At 36.2% G+C, this 17048-nt stretch overlaps 1 protein-coding gene across 2 annotated transcripts in view; it reads right to left on the bottom strand.

Annotated features, from left to right (window-relative positions):
- Positions 1-17048, bottom strand: part of LOC117287825 (cytoplasmic polyadenylation element-binding protein 1-like) — a 40745-nt gene that overhangs the window by 3976 nt on the left and 19721 nt on the right. Inside the window, exons 5-9 of one of the 2 annotated variants that reach the window (XM_033768361.1) lie at positions 13303-13416; positions 11239-11328; positions 5937-6064; positions 3718-3786; positions 1137-1335 (exon numbers count right to left, since the gene is read on the bottom strand). In XM_033768361.1, the coding sequence (XP_033624252.1) occupies positions 1137-1335; positions 3718-3786; positions 5937-6064; positions 11239-11328; positions 13303-13416 (600 nt within the window). The remainder of the gene's footprint in view (positions 1-1136; positions 1336-3717; positions 3787-5936; positions 6065-11238; positions 11329-13302; positions 13417-17048) is intronic. The other variant, XM_033768362.1, reaches the window with a different exon arrangement.

Raw genomic sequence — 17048 nt, 5'->3', positions numbered from 1 at the left:
AAAGAGAAAACCTTATGGGGAACATAGCTGTCGATAATTACGACAAAATCTTCAAAAAAAGTACTACAAAGCACCTTAAGACTAACATTAATCAGAAGTATTTGTAACAATCACTTTTAAAACTGAATACACTCTTTCAAAAAAAAGCAAATAAAAATGCTACATTTCAAAATAAATTTTCTTCAAACTCATGAATGTAGTTTTTCAATTATAGTCATCATAAGTACAACATTTAGTATTTCAGCTTTATAAACATGAACTAAAAAATATCTCACAACAATCATTTGGGAAGATGTTTTAAACATTACTTTTTTTTCAGGGGGTGAAAACTGTAACCTTAAAACCTACCGAATAGGCACCCTGCGAACTCTATCAGGTGGAAAACAGTTTATAAAATTGGCACGGCAAAACGTTTAGATATTCCTTAACCCCACCCCCCTGAGAAAACATAAATACATATATGCAAGCTGAAGGGGGTTTCTAGGGGTGACATGCAGATGGCAACTCCAAAACAAGTTGGGAATAAATTTGTTGCTCTCAACAAATTTCTTTTTAAATGGAATACCCACAAATGCTACATGCCAAGTCTTATTAAAGAGTCCATCTGCCATGGAGCTTATCTGGGTCAAATGGCTCTGCTTACTATAAGTGTAAGCAAAGAAATGGCGCTCACAGAAGAAGGGAATTCCGCGCTTACATCAAGCGTATTTCGCAGGTTAGGAGGAAGCTGTTGCTTGTGCGTGTGCAATTCTAGGCATAAGCCGACAATAGCTGGCGTAGAGATTTGCCCTGTAATCAAAGAGTGGTGACCACAAGTGCAGACTTAAGGCATTAAGCAGAGCCATGAAATTTAGCCCTGGTGTTACCGTGCATCAGGATTGCAACAAGAAAACGAAAACTCTGGGAAATTTTGCAAAGCCTCAATTAAACGTTTTGGACGAGTTATTCACTGCTAGTGACAGCATACATGTCGGACAATTGTTCAAACATTAATCTACACGATTAGCAGACTACCACCTACAGTTAACCTAGGTCATTGTTATACTGGTTCTAAATAGTTTGAAAACCTGAAAAGAAGTGCTGATGAAACAATTAGTACTGATAAGAAAATCAGACCTCTAGTTTTCTTGACTTACCTATGGGGTATTTGTGTTTGTCCGTATCGATGCCAGCGTAAACCACCCCTCCGAACAGGTCGTTCATGATGTGTGCCAGTCCTTCTGCGTTCAGCATGCCATGGAGTGCACCAACAAACACTGTCTTGTCAGGATCCAACCGCTGGGATGGACACCGGACAAAGTTACTGTCTGAGAGCACCCACGGGATGACTTGAACCTAAAGACATAGGGGAAGATAGAGACGATAGGAATAAATCAAACATTCATAAAGGGTTTGGGTTCCTTTTGTAGGACACAAAACACAAATGTCCACAGATTTACATTAAACTAATGGTTATAGAAAGCTTCCCTTAGAATGTTACTTGCTGAGGTGCTGTAGTTTTTTAGAAACGAATAAAACAATGTCACAAAAATATATTTTGTCTCAGTGAGACAAAAATAGTTCTAGCATGTACAAAGGACTTACGCGACTGTCCTGAAAACATTTCTGTAGTTTTCCCTTTTTTTTTTCTAAAAAAATTTGAAGACTAATGAAGAAGAAGCTCCTACAGGTAAACCAGACTACATACATCTTCATTCACAGTGAGTAGGGATTCAAGTCATGGCCAAAAACTTGATTTACAAAAGGTTTTATTTCCAAAAAAAGTATCAAAACCTTATAAAGGTAGTGGACACACTTTGTAATTACTCAAAATAATTGTTAGCATAAAAACTGACTTGGTAGCAAGCAACAGAGAGCTGTTGATAGTATAAAACAATGTGAGAAACGGCTCCCTCTGAAGTAACTTAATTTTTTGAGAGGTACATGTAATTTTTTTGCTCTCTAAAAATATTTGAAACTGAGACAGACTTCATGCCTGAAGCCTTTATCAGGCATCTGAAAGTACACAAATTTGTGCAACAATGGTATTATTTTTCCTTTCACTATTTCTTGAGCCCAAATTTAACAGATTTGTTATTTTATGCATATATGTTTGGAGACACCAAGTCAGAATACTGGCCTTTTGACAAATACCAAAAGTGTCCAGTGCCTTTAATTATAATAATGTGATATGAAAGCATTTGACTAATAGGGAACTAACTATTCACTGAATAATGTAAAATTGCCTTTGGCTAATCGCAACAACTTAGCTTTATCTACATATCATTATGCTATTTTCTTTGTCATTGGGGTTTTAACTAATAGATGGAGCCTGTAAGCGTAAGTCAAGTTTATTTCAAAGACATTTCTTCGCATGAATCATCTTTGATAACATCATTTGTCAAAGAATCTCAAATCTTATCTCCAAGTATAGATAGTGTTTGCATCTTCATCAAAGCTTAGTTTTTAAAGCGGAAACAATTCACCAGAAACCAGGATCTTTTATTACAAACATTGGCAGCCATTTTGACTGAGTGGCCCTTTGAAAAAGCAAATTGAAAAGTAAAATTGTCTCCGTTGCTTTCGTGAAGAAAAAAACTGGCCTGCTGATACATTGGAAACGGCCACATTTTATTACAAATACATCAAGTTTATAAATGAATTTATTCAGGAAATGTCATTAAAAAATACTTCATCTATAAACATAAAATGCACATAATGCAGAAGAATTCCATTTTTATTCACATTTAAATAGTACATTTTTAAATTGCCCCATATGTACCAAAACTATTAAACGTTAGTGTGCTATAACAGAATGTGCAAGCTAATATTGCTCAGCAAAATAAATCCCCCCAAAACACGCACATTAAACAAAACTTGGAGGAACTATAATATGAACATAATCCATGGACGTCAAGGAGCCAGGCCTCCCTTACTAAACGAATGTTCTTTTTTTCTAATGGTGCAATCATATAACGCCAAAAACGAGGCACTTCCTGCCCAAAACTGAAAGTTTATTTGCTCATCAAATAGATGAGAATATTAGCTTTCAAATAGCACCTAGTTGGGGTATATAATAAAAAATTTGAATGTTAAGGTATCCATGGCTGAATGTCTTGGTTGGCTCCATTTACTTTATTTCATTTTCATTTTTGTTTGCGCCAACTCAATTTTTTTGAGAAGTGCCTAATACACATTATTTACTTGAAAATAAAAGCGCTCGATTACAAAATTTGAAAACTTGGTTAATCATTTCATTGAAAGCGACAAAAAAACCCTAGAGTTTGGCATTCCAGATCTTTTCACTCCACATTCAAAGGATTTGCATAAATAATAGCAACCTTGTTTTAGAAAAATCCGCTCTTTCTCTTGCCAACCACAGTAATCTTGGTATGGAGGGTGGAACATGAACAAAACTACAGCTTTGTAACAAATGGCATTTGTGCTCAGTCTTGAGTGTTTTTATAGGAGTTAACTTGGTCAACTAAGTCACCATTGGGGGGCTAAAGCAGGGCATAGTGCACAGTCACCTTTGGGGCTTCAAGGGTTAAGATAGTTTGAAGTCAAAGAGAAACCTGTAGACAAAATTTGAAACCTTGACAAACTCTCACAATTCGTAGGCCTGGGCTGAATCAAAACTATGGCCACACATATATAATGGGGAAAAACATCTTGAGCATTTTATACAGCAACCATAGACTTTTATCACACAACAACAACAACAACAACAGAACTCACAATCTTTTCGTAGTCTTGATGGATTTCTTGGGAGGGGTAGCAGACAGACACTGTGGAATTAACTTTGACCTGATTAGGGGAGAGGGGGAGTCGGAGGGAAAAGGAATGGAAAACAACATTTGATTTTAAAGCAAAAAAAAATAATAAAGCAAGCATTGTTGGGATAATTTGTTTAGGCACTGGACACTATTGGTAATTACTCAAAATAATTGTTCGCATAAAAACTTACTTGGTAAACAAGCAATGAAGAGCTGTAGTATAAAACGTTGTGAGAAACGTCTCCCTTTTTAAGTAACTTAGTTTTCGAGAAAGAATAAATTTTCCACCTAAGTATTTGAATTGGATTTTGAGACCTCAGAATTAGATTTGGAGGTCCCGAAATCAAACATCTGAAAGCACACAACTTTGTGTGACAAGGGTGATTTTTCTTCCATTATTATCTCGCAACTCGCAAATTTTCACAGGTTTGTTATTTTATGCATATGTTGAGATACACCAAGTGAGAAGACTGGTCTAGGACAATTACCAAAGGTGTCCAGTGCCTTTAAAGGTGATTATGATCAGATCTAGAAGGGAAAATCTGTTGCATCTTTTATGTGTTGCATACAGCAGAGAGAAAATGTATAGGATCTATGATTGACAGCTGCTGTGGTACCTGGCTAAATGGATTGAACTATTACAGTTGTAAACACTTTATTCTAAGCCACAACTCCTTCGTAATTTTCCTGTCTGCTAATGTTCATTGTTTTAGTGAATAAAGAGAGATGGATAAGAGCAGCGTTCTTTTGTGGATTAAAAAAAAAAAACGATAAAGAATAATATATAAATTAATTAAACCTTTAGATGGCAAGTATTGTCTTTTTCATGCTGGGCCAGCTTCATTTGCAAATTAATAAAAACAAAGAAAAATGTGTACAAGCCGCGTTTTCTGGTGACTATTTATTTGTATTTAGGTATTTGCAAGCACTTTTTATACACAAACTAAAAACTACACACAAAGAACATGCTGGAATTTTTTTTCTGGAATGTCTAAAATAAATATGACTTCATATCGTTTAACCCTTTCGTGTTGATCTTAATATACCTCGAGTTTGATTGTTTGATTTTTTTTTTGATTTTTTTTTCCTTAGTCTGATGATGGAATGGGGAAAATTTATCTTGCTGGTTCAGGACCATTTTCATTTTTTCATTTTTCATTTTTTTCAAATTTTGTTTAAAATCATGCGAAGGAAAGATACCAACTTGCAACCCAACAAAGCTAAATTTGACCTTGAAATTTAGTTTTCGGGAACTCAATTTGACCTTGGCGCACCTCATTACAGCGAGTGTGCACAAAACACCAAACTATAATCAATTCAAGCTTGGGCGTAGATTAGAAAGACCTTTAAAGCATTTCCACTGTTCATTGCAGCTATGTACACCTCATAAACTGTATCAGACAATCTGCATAATATTCATAAATGCAGATTGAGATCAATTTCATCAGGGTTGCAATTAACGCTGGAACCAAAATGGCATGATAACAAAGCATCATGTCAACACATCTGGGCCCAATTTCATACAGCTGCTTAAAGAAACACGTTGCCTTGGATCGGTCGAGTTGGTCTTTGAAAGCGTTTGTAACCGTTTTTTATTAAATGCATATGGTTAGAAAGATGTTGTAAAAGTAGAATACAATGATCTTCACAAATTTGCCTCGAAATTGCATGGTTTTCGTTTTACTTTGCGAACTAACATGGTCGGCCATTTATGGGAGTCAAAAATTTGACTCCCATAAATGGCCGACCGTGTTTGTCGACGAGGTAAAATGAAATCAAGGCAACGTGTTCCTTTAAGCACAACAACATTATCCTTACCAGACCAGAATAAGATTACCAGCCAAACTACCATCTCATGTGGACGATTTGTGCCTGGTATCCTGCTAATTTCTGCTAAGCGGAACAATTTTAAGCAATTTTTGTATTGCTCAAGCAACTCTATGAAATTGAGCCCTGGTTGCTGATGTCTGCCACCAGGGGTATGTTGCAACCTACCCCAGGGCTGAAACAGGGTTACCCCCTTCACAGTCCATATATGGATTCAGGCATTGGAATCATTCACTAGGATGCCTAACTGACTGAGCAGCACTCCTCCCACAATAACACCGACTTATTGTCATGAACCCTGATATTAAAAAAAAAAAAACCTCTTTAAAAAAGAAATAATAATAATTTTTTTACCTCTTTTCCTCGCATTCTTCGGCTAGAAATCTTGAAGTAGTACTCTCCGCCACCAAGGAAGTCATGAGTGCAAGCCTGTAGTAATGCCTTGATTGATTTCTCATTGTCAAACAGCACATAAACATAACCTGCATCAAAGACAATTCAAATATAGAAAATGATTATAAAAGCAGTAATAGTACAAGCAATATGAGTGAAATATAACAACATTTTGTACTTATGTCCAACATCCAAGGAGACTAAGACTGAGAGCTTTTAAATGTTTGAACATTTTGGTGTATCCATGAATACTGATGTGTGTTAGCACTGTATACTCAGTACCTTCCCGAGCTCTGTGAAAAACACAAATCACAGGCATATTACTCAGATGGGATTCGAACCGACGACCTTTGCACCTTATGTTCATACTCCTTATGTTTGTACACAACTCAAAATCTGCATACACGTTTTACTACCCAGTGCAATGTGTTTCGATAATGCACATTACTCAAACTGCCTTACAGATATTCCTTCACCAATATGAATGCAATGTACATATATGTGGATATTCAAATAATTATATACAAGACTTAATAAGTCAGTAGCTATCACACAGCAAACAGTGTATTCCACTTTGTTTTGTCAAATTACACAAATCATATGGTGCCATGATATTGTTTAATGTCAATTTTGCAAGAAAACCCCCCCACCCGAACTCTCTAAAATACAAATTAATACAGATAAACCATCACTGAGGGGTGATCCCCAGTAGGGCCGGGGACCAGGTTCTAAAGACAGTGTTTGCATAAGAGGTTAAAGGCCCTTTCTCTAGGCTAGTCCCTGTGAAGTAGCACCTGCCCATATGAAATCTAGAATGTTTCAAATGACACTTAAAAGTGTCATTTGAAGCGGAATTGCTAAATTCGCAGGTAGTGCACGTCCCGTATTGCCTTCCCCTCTTACAGGAAACCAGAACAGGATAACCTAGAAAGATAGAGGTAGTTAATGATTGCTCCTCTACACAACCAGGAACTAGAATAACCACCCACAACACTGTGCATTTTGTTTATTTAAACAAAATACCTTTGTTTACCATTGGGAATGACTTTGCTATAGGTTCAAAACTGTGAAGCAATTCGTCGGCTCAGTGCTTTAAGAAAATGAGTTGCAATTTCATACTCGTAATGATCAAGTCATTAAAGACAGTGGACACTATTGGTAATTGTCAACTTGGTGTATCTCAACATATGCATGAAATAACAAACCTGTGAAAATTTGAGCTCAATTGGTCGTCAAAGTTGCGAGATAATAATGAAAGAAAAAACACCCTTGTCACACGAAGTTTAGATGGTTGATTTCAAGTTCTAAACTTGAGGTCTCGAAATCAATTCGTGGAAAATTACTTCTTTCTCGAAAACTACTCCACTTCAGAGGGAGATGTTTCTCACAATGTTTTATACTACCAACCTCTCCCCATTACTCATTACCAAGTAAGGTTTCGTGCTAATAATTATTTTGAGTAATTACCAATAGTGTCCACCGCCTTTAAATGAAAAAATTTGTATAAATTTGAAGAAAAAATTCAATCAAAAATAACACCTTTTACCAGGAGTTCCAGAAAATGCCAAAGAAATTTTATGAAATCCATTGGAACTGCAGACGAATTTACACTTTTTGCTTTTAAAGGCAGTGGACACTATTGGTAATTACTCAAAATAATTATCATCATAAAACCTGTCTTGATTACGATTAATGGGGAGAGGTTGATGGTATAAAACATTGTGAGAAACAGCTCCCTCTGAAGTGACGTAGTGTTCGAGAAAGAAGTAATTTTCCACGAAATTGATTTCGAGACCTCAAGTTTAGAATTTGAGGTCTCGAAATCAAGCATCAGAAAGCACACACCTTCCTGTGACAAGGGTGTTTTTTTCTTTCATTTTTATCTCGCAAATTCGACAACCGATTGAGCTCAAATTTTCACAGGTTTGTTATTTTATGCATATGTTGAGATACACCAACTGTGAAGACTAGGCTTTGACAATTACCAATAGTGTCCACTGTCTTTAAACCAACAGATTCCCCTTGATGAAATGTAATTGCGTACCATACTAAACATTATTATATGTGAAAGGATGTGTCACCCCAAATTTCCCCATTGTTTAACATGCTCTTGTCTTCAAAGTAAATAAGCACCCCAGCTGATCCTCAAAAGAATGTATTTGCTTTTAGATTTGTTATGAATGTTTGATTTTTAGTATTCAGTTTGTGATTTTATTACTTAATTTTTTGCATGTTTTTTTTTTTTTTTTGGGGGGGGTGGAGGGGGGGCATCCACAAACAGGGCTGAAAGCCACAAAATGGTATACAACAAGAAAATATTGAAGATAAAAATAACTATGGGGAGCTTGAGGTAGAAATTGACATTCCTCTTAAACCAGTCTAGATTGTAGGATGTACATGTATAAGAATACATGCACCAGGCAGGGAGTTCCAACGAGATGCAGTCCAGAAGGTAAAATAAAGCTGTTCAAACAGCTCTTTGTTCTACTACATCATCTCAGCAAAGCTTCTCTGCCTGCCAAGAGCCTAAGATGATTACATCATTACCTATTTAAGGGCTCCTCGTCAACATCACTGACTGAACGGAGGAGTTTTGTCCGCAAGTCTCATCTCATGCTGACATAGGTCAGCCACCTGCATGTTTTATGCATGTACTGACGTTGCTGGCTACATTGATTGAGAGATTCATGGGCTCAGGTGACTGGTAAACCAATCTCTTTAACTACATCACCGTTTAATAATATTATAGATAATACACTGGTACCAGCAAGATTCATTATCTATTGCACATCGTCAGGTGACTGTGTGTTACCGTTAGATAAAGTCTGATTAACCATCGTCCAGCGAAAGAAACTCTATGGAACATTCCGCCGAAAACCTGTCCAAGGTTTTTATTTCTCAACAAATTCATGCAGGCGATTGCATCATAACTCATACGGTCGTCTTTAGTACATCGTCATTCCTATTTGAGTTTTGTTTGTTGTGCAATTCACAAAGCAAACAAAGACACTGCCTTTATTTTTAGCAAAGCTTTATTTAACCAGTACTTACTGCGGAGTTAATATTTCAGATTAGGTGTTTAAAAACTGGACATACCACGGTAGTTATATGAAAGGAAACAAGCTTATTCACTGTTCAGACATACGTAACCTGTTTGATTTGCTAACAATTTGGACAACCGATTAAGTAATGTCTCAGTCAACAACCCATTGACACCTTGGTAACCGTAATTTTTGTGATGTAACTCTAAATCATAAAGAAATATGGTTAAGGCAGTGGACACTATTGGTAATTGTCAAAGACTAGCCTTCACAGTTGGTGTATCTCAACATATGCATAAAATAACTAACCTGTGAAAATTTGAGCTCAATCGGTCATCAAAGTTGCGAGATAATAATGAAAGAAAAAATCACACTTGTCACACGAAGTTGTGTGCGTTTAGATGGTTGATTTCGATACCTCAAGTTCTAAATCTGAGGTCTCGAAATCAAATTTGTGGAAAATTACTTCTTTCTCAAAAACTATGGCACTTCAGAGGAAGCTGTTTCTCACAATGTTTTATACCATCAACCTCTCCCCATTACTCGTCACCAAGAAAGGTTTTATGCTAAAAAATATTTTGAGTAATTACCAATAGTGTCCACTGCCTTTAAGAGCCTGGAACACTTAAAGGCACCCGACACCTTTGGTAGTTGGAGACTTTTGGGACGCTTGGTGGCAGCAGACTCACAAGGTAAAAATCCATTGTTCTTGGTAATGTGCGAATGCTCAGAACTACGTAAACAATGGAAATTTACCTGGTAAGTCTGCTGCCACCTAGGTTCCAATTAAAAGTCTCCCATTGTCAAAGACCAGTATTCTTACTGGTGTATCCCAACATGTATAAAACAACAAACCTATGAAAGTTTGGACTCAATTAGTCATCGAAGTTGCTAGAGAATAATGAAAGAAAAAATACCCATGTTGTACAAATTTGTGTGGTTTCAGTTGCCTAACAAAAGGCTTCAGGCCTGAAGTATCTTATTATTCAAGTCAGAAATTACCTTCCTCAAAAACTAAGTAACTTCGGATGGAGCGGTTTCTCACAATGTGTTATACTATCAGCAGCTCTCCATTGCTCGTTACCAAGTAAGTTTTTATGCTTACCAATTATTTTGAGTAATAGTCAATAGTGTCCAGTGCCTTTAAGCTCGTGCCACTTACGCTGTCATGTGTAAAGTCAAACTACTGACTCGAGTAGCATTAATATCAGAGTGTTGAAAGAACCGAGGGGAAGTGCTCAGAGGAACATACATGTGTTGCAATCACATGTTCAAAGACAGAAATAGATTCTTACTTCGGGAAACATTTACATTCCAGTAATATGTGGAACTAAAAATGAAAAGGTTATTATTGAACTGACATGACTGGAATTTTAAACAACACATTTTTTTTTTTTTTTTTTAAGATACTCTGGTAGCCAGGTATAAATTTACGTTTCAAGAAAAGGTGCTTTCTGTATGACTATTATGATGTAAATGGCAATTCGTTACTTGAACTTTGTTTTGCGAGTTTTAAAGACAAATTGTGCAAATGTTGTAATCTGGGGGGGTGACCAATCTTTTTTTAACCAGTTCAATGTAAAAACTCATTTATAATAAAGTTAACATCATTATAGATCTCATATCTCTGTCTGAAATACTGTCGAAATTCAAAAAATAGCAACCGGGCAGGCTCAGTGTTCCAGTGGGTAAGACATCTGCAGTGCTCTAAATGCAAAGGTCATGGGTACGAATCCCACCCGAGTAGTTTGCCTGTGGAACTATTTTCACAGAACTCGGGTTAAGAACCGAGTCCACAGTGCTTAAAGGGAAGGTACATGTTTGGTAATTACTCAAAACATATATTAACTTAAAAACTGACTTGGTAACGAGCATTGGAGAGCTGTTGAAAGAGGTAATTTCTCACTAAAATAATAAAAGACTTCTAGCTAGAAGTCTTTTATTCTTATCTGAAAGCACACAAATTCGTCCATCAGGGGTGTTTTTTTCTTTCATTTTCTCCCAACTCTGATGACCAATTGAGCTGAAATTTTCACCGGCTTGTTATTTTATGCTTATGATGGGATACACCAAGTGAGAACACTGGTCTTTGACAATTACCAAGCGTGTACCTTCCCTTTAATACACATTGGTGTAAGGGTAAATACACATTGTATGGTAAAAAAAAATGCAAAATTAACATCTTTTAAAAACAAATTTTAAAATTTCACGACTTATCTGACCTTTTGGAGGGTACTTGGGATGTTTGCCGTCTTTTCCTGGCCACTCTACTCTAACATTCCCAAACGGCTTGAAGCAGCTCTGTAGACCAGCTATTGATGATAGATGATGCAAAAAAAAGATTATTCACGAGCAATAGAAATATCTTCAGCCTAATTTATAAGCTTTCAGTTAAATGCGTTTATGCAGGTGTGTAGCGACCAGGGTATGTGTGGGGGCTGTAAGCTGTGACAACCCTACCTCTAACAGACATTATGCATCTACTGTACGTCACAAATCCCAAACATGCTTTTCCAGTGATATCAGGTTGGCTCAGATGTTTCTTTCCCTGTGGACCATGGTTCGAATCCCACCTCAGACCCGCAGCCTTGTATGTGGATTGCATTTTTGGTCCCTATACCCGATATTGCATGGTTTTCCCCATTTTTAGTTTTCCTTCCACTAAGACTGAAGACTTTTTTCTAAATTTTGGTTACAAAATTAGCAGTTGTGTTTTGGGGGGTTTTCAAATACAGTTTCTCGAACATGACTTCATTTAAGAGACAATTATTTCACTGACAAAATGGTTCTAGTGTAAACTACACAGTCAGTCAGCTTTCAGACTAAGCTTTCAAACTGAATTTAAACATTGATGATTTCCATCCTTACTTCATAATACACAAACAATTTTAATACAAAAATTTGATTCAACTATGCTGTTCAATGGGAAAAACATATGTTCCAGCAATGACCCTGTCACATCCATTACAACTGACTATAAGTACCAATATAAACTACAATTAGATCATGTTATTTGGAAAATACTCCCCCAAAGAATGTCAATTTGAGCTATGTTGACATACAGCCTGCAGTTATCTTTGAACATTTCAGACTAGGAGTTGAAATATGTTGGAGGACGTGCGCCTATGACAGTAATGCGCCCAGAATGTTGCCTATCCTCTCCGCACCCTTTCAGCAAAGGATAAGGGGGATATGTTTGGAAATAGCTCTCGATGATATGTCAGGAGCTGAAGGCTTCGATAAGCCTGAGAATGAAATCTTGGCTTGAGGAAGGAAACTTTGGATTCAATTTACTTACAACTTACAACGTCATTTTTTCGAAATTGTTGGTCTTCGGAAATTATTTTAAAAGGCATTTTAGGTTCAAAAGGCGAAACCAATGGGGGCACTAAAGAGTTAATGTCACCACTTTACATTTTCCTAACACTGTATCCTATTATTTTAACCTCAGACAATTATTAATCTACAGCCATCTCTGTAGGTTTGGATATTTCCTTATTTGTTATAGTGGGTATAGGGGAAACTCTTATGTAAAGATGTCTTTCCCCTTTGAGTCGATATATCCTGGACTTACCACTATTGAGGATGTTTTTATTTTAAGCATACTATTTACTCGCTCTGGAGGGCATTTGATTTAGACCCATGACAATCAAAAATTGCTTAGTTCGATTACAGATGGGCAAAAGTGTACTGCTTTGTAATAATTGCTGTTACAGGGTTTTTACCAAGACAACATGTAGGTTATCAGCGGAGAACGGACAATTTTGGTGCCGATAAGCTAAATTTTCAGCCGATATGCAAAAATAGTAATAACAGCAAAAATTATAATTTCATCAAAAATCAAGAGAAAATCTTAAGAATTCTCAAGATTGCACAGCAGGGATTTTAAAACCAAGATAAACACCAAGCAGAAAAATATTTGAAGACATTGTTTCAATTCAGCATTCTCCGGCCAAACATCCCAAAATGTGGGTCAAGAATAGCCCTCAGTTTTAAAAAAAGAAGGGAAAACCCTGGCCTTCAATCCAACCGCCCTCTATTATCAGACAAGCAACTTTCTCATTGCAAATAAAAAGAGGAAATGGCTGATCACCCTTAACATTAGTGAGGTGTTTTTCAGTTTTCTATGGCACTTTTTTTAAGGAAAAAAAGAGGAAATCAGGTGATCAGCTGAAATGTTGCATCCCTGATAATAAATGGAGGGAAAATAAAGAGACATTTTTAATCTATTCTGATTAATAGTCGAGTCCCCGCAGGACAGGTGATATGACATTACCATGACTCACCTTCTGTGATGTCCCATGGCACACCACCCAGAAACACCTTGCAAGAGTAAACTGGATTCTTATAGTTCCGCGGCGGCAGAACGCCGCTCCATGTACACGTCGCTTCGCACATCGCTGTCAAATCAATGCACAGAAAATTAATCAGTATTAAAGAGACAAGAATGGGATTTTTGTTTCATATTGAAGCCAGGGGCCCAATTTCATAGAGCTGCTTAAATGGAAGGTTAACATTTTTGGAAATCACTCCTAATTTTTTTTTATTGTGTTATGCAAGTTTGTCCCAAACAAGGCTAAAAGCCACTCAAGGTAAGGGACTAAATTAATGACAATACAAACTAATTGATGGCAATAGAAACTAAATTAATGGCAATAAAAACTTTCTAGTTATAGAGCAAAGAGCACGGACCAGCAGCAGCTTTCAAATACAGCATTTTCAGAACCATTTTACTTCAAATGTGGTTATGGAAAAAGATATTAGTTTTTATCCCAAAATCCCAATATTAAATATGAGAAACGCGGACTGTTACTTAGAAAAGTTTTGTGATATATTGTGTATTCCCATTTATGGATTATTCTTCTTGTGTGGACATATAACTGCTCCTGAATTTCGGGAAAACAATCAAAAATGATACCACAATTTTCACATATATTAACATAGCATTAAAACACCTGAACAGTCCAAAAAACCAAAGGTATACTTGGCCTTTAAGCAGCAGAAAATAATGCCTAAACATTTTCAAAGTACCCCAAAATTGGACGTTGTATTTTTGAAGATCTCAAATCATTCAAGCTGGCTTAAAAACATTCATGAAATTAAAGTATAGATGTTAAACAATCACAGTTAACATCAAAGTCAAATAAGGCAATACAATTTTTTGAAATACAACTTTTGTTGGGGGAAAACATTTTGTTTTGTTTTTATTTACAATACAAAAAATCTGTGTACACTTCCAATAAAGAATGAATAAACATCATTGCTCTCATTGTTCTTTGTTTATCATGTTTATAGCTGATTAACTGTTATGGGCCTGTATTTAATTGTGAGTTTCATTTGTTGGGGGGGATTGTGAAGTCTTCAATTCAAAATGACTTGTTCTAGTGTTTATTTACTTTGGTTGGATAAGGCCCTAGGTTCATAAACACAGCCAGATTAGTGTCATATATAACTCATCGTAATTTATCATCCATGCTTATTATGGCTAATTAAATATTTACAAATATTGAGTACATGTGGATGATGAGTGAATGGAATTTCACTGAACAAGAATCAACCCCTGACTGCTCGTCTATTTTAAGCTCAATACTAATTAGATATTGTCTGTATATCTGTGCTTTTTGTTTTGGTCAAGAGGTGCATTGGCTCAAAGCCATGTTTGCTTTTGTGCCTATATCAATACTGATTAGATATTGTCTGTATTTCTGTTCTTTTTGTTTTGGTCAAGAGGTGCATTGGCTCAAAGCCATGTTTGCTTTTGTGCCTGTTGGGGCATAATGCCGACCTGCTTTGTCAACTTGTCAACATGAAGAGAGGGTATACCTTTGGTAATTACTCAACAAACTAATGACCATAACAAAACTTTTTTAACCTTTTGTAAAGGGCACTTCTTTGAGGGAATTGTACTTAATTTCCAGAGCATTTCAAGAGCACCAAGGCAATGGCCAGTAGCAACACAGGCATTGCCTCCAACATGTACCTGGTTCTTTACGACAATAATTTTGTATAAAAGATGAAGAAAAAAAGAAAAAAACTTTGGTCGAGAAAAATAATAAAATTAGTTATTAACTTGTCCTGTTTTCACTGGATCAAAAACTTTTACCATGAGCACTAACCAAAAATACAAATCAATCTCAATTCGTGTTTTCTATTTGGATCATGACAAAGTAAATGTGTAAATTGTATTTATCATACCCTAAAGACAACAAACTGCTACATTGTCCTCAAGACATAAAAACAGTTGTCATGATAACAATAAACACAAAGGAGTAGACTCCTTGAAAAGCAACAAAACAACAAAACTTTCAGTCAATGACTAGGTTTTCTTTGTAAAGTCGCTGTTGAAAATTGTGACTTTTTATGCGAGGGATATTACTCAAGTTAGGAAAGACTATAAAGTCAGCCTGGGACCAATCTCAAGTGTCTATCAAAACTAGAAAAAGAATTATATTGCAGTTCTTTACACCCACAATAAAGAGGTTGACAAAGTACTATAGTTGTAAGTGGCTGTAATTGGCCTGTCATCACTATTTCACATAGCAATAGGGGTAGGTTTTCAATTCAAGTCAATTCAATTCATTATTTATTCCTCATGCCAGCATGAAAATCATTTTCTCGGTTTGCTGTTTTGAAACCATTTAGAAACCAAAAACGGCCACAAACGGTTGCAAAATTTGATCTACTTTTGCTCAGAGGGTCAAGGAAAAGGTGTCGGACAAAAGTGACATTTTTTAATTTTTCCATTTTAGTTAACATAGAAGCTACAATTCTAAAACAAAGCCATCTCTGTTTGAAAATTAATTTTCCTGACATTTTTCTTAAGTATAATGACGACACATATCTCTAAGACTAGCAGTGTCTTGGTGTTTGATGATGATTAAACAGAAATGAACATTCTCTTTACCCTTTTAGTATAAGGGTTAGAAATGTTAAATTCTTTCCTTCCACAAAATAGGAAACTTTGCTAAATGTAACATTTTTATTAAAAACAAACTTGCTTTTAAAAGTTATACATAAAGTTACGCTTCTAAGCTTCCTATACAAGTTAGAAGAGGGTAAAAGTTATAATTATTCTATGAAGGAAAAAAAAAAAAAAAATCTTTTTTGACAATCATGTGCTAAACTGTAATATATTAACTTTTGGGGCTGTTGTTTGACTGAAATATTTTGAAAGAACCTTTCCAGGAGTTAAATGATAGCCATGCCCTGGTCTAGGCGTTGGTTCCCTTTTCAAAAGTTTCCTCTAGACTTTAAGATTTTTCAATGGAAGTGCCCTTTGCAAAATGAAAATGGCCTTGCCCTTTCAAAGATGAAATTCCAGGCCTGCCCTTCCACATGCACAAATGAAATCATCTCTAAATGATAGTCAGCTCTATCCTGGTACAAAAATCAGATTTCAATTGTAAGTTTGTTACTTCAGTCTTTGCGAAAATCACAAGTTCGGCGTCATTTTAAGGAGAAAATAGCACTAGATTCTCACACCTATTTCGTTACCGATTGCTTATCAGGGTCAACAAATGAACACCTTGAAAAACAGAGTGTGTACAAATATTACAAATGGTCCTTGTCCGCCCCTATCAGAGCTGTAAGGACTGAAACAATGCCATGTAGGTCAGTTTTAAGAAGCACTCTTGCAGCAGACCAACCCACAAAAAGATATCCCCCACTTCAAACAGATAGCTGAATGGCTTTTGGCCTCGTTGAAGTGATTGTTGCAATCGTACTTCATGTAGAAACATTAGTTTTAAATATATCTATGCTTCTGGATAGCTAAAACAAAGTTGAAAGTCTGAATGCATTCGAGCTGGTGCTATTTATGTGACATATAAATTGTTTTATACCAAATTTTGGTTGAACAGTAAGAAAAAGTCACATAATATCCCCTTTTTTTAAGGTGATCCCCTGGCTGCTGCTTTCAAGGTTGTAGTGATCCCTGGCTGCGCAGCAGTTACAGGTTGGATGGCTTCCAACTGGCACCCAAAACGAGATATTGATAAAATAGGAAGACCGCCAAGAGCTAAATAGCTCAGTT

This window comes from Asterias rubens, chromosome 3, assembly GCF_902459465.1.
Source record: "Asterias rubens chromosome 3, eAstRub1.3, whole genome shotgun sequence".
Taxonomy (NCBI): domain Eukaryota; kingdom Metazoa; phylum Echinodermata; class Asteroidea; order Forcipulatida; family Asteriidae; genus Asterias; species Asterias rubens.
Note: the sequence above shows the minus strand (reverse complement) of the source record. Positions and strands in the feature narration are given on the sequence as shown.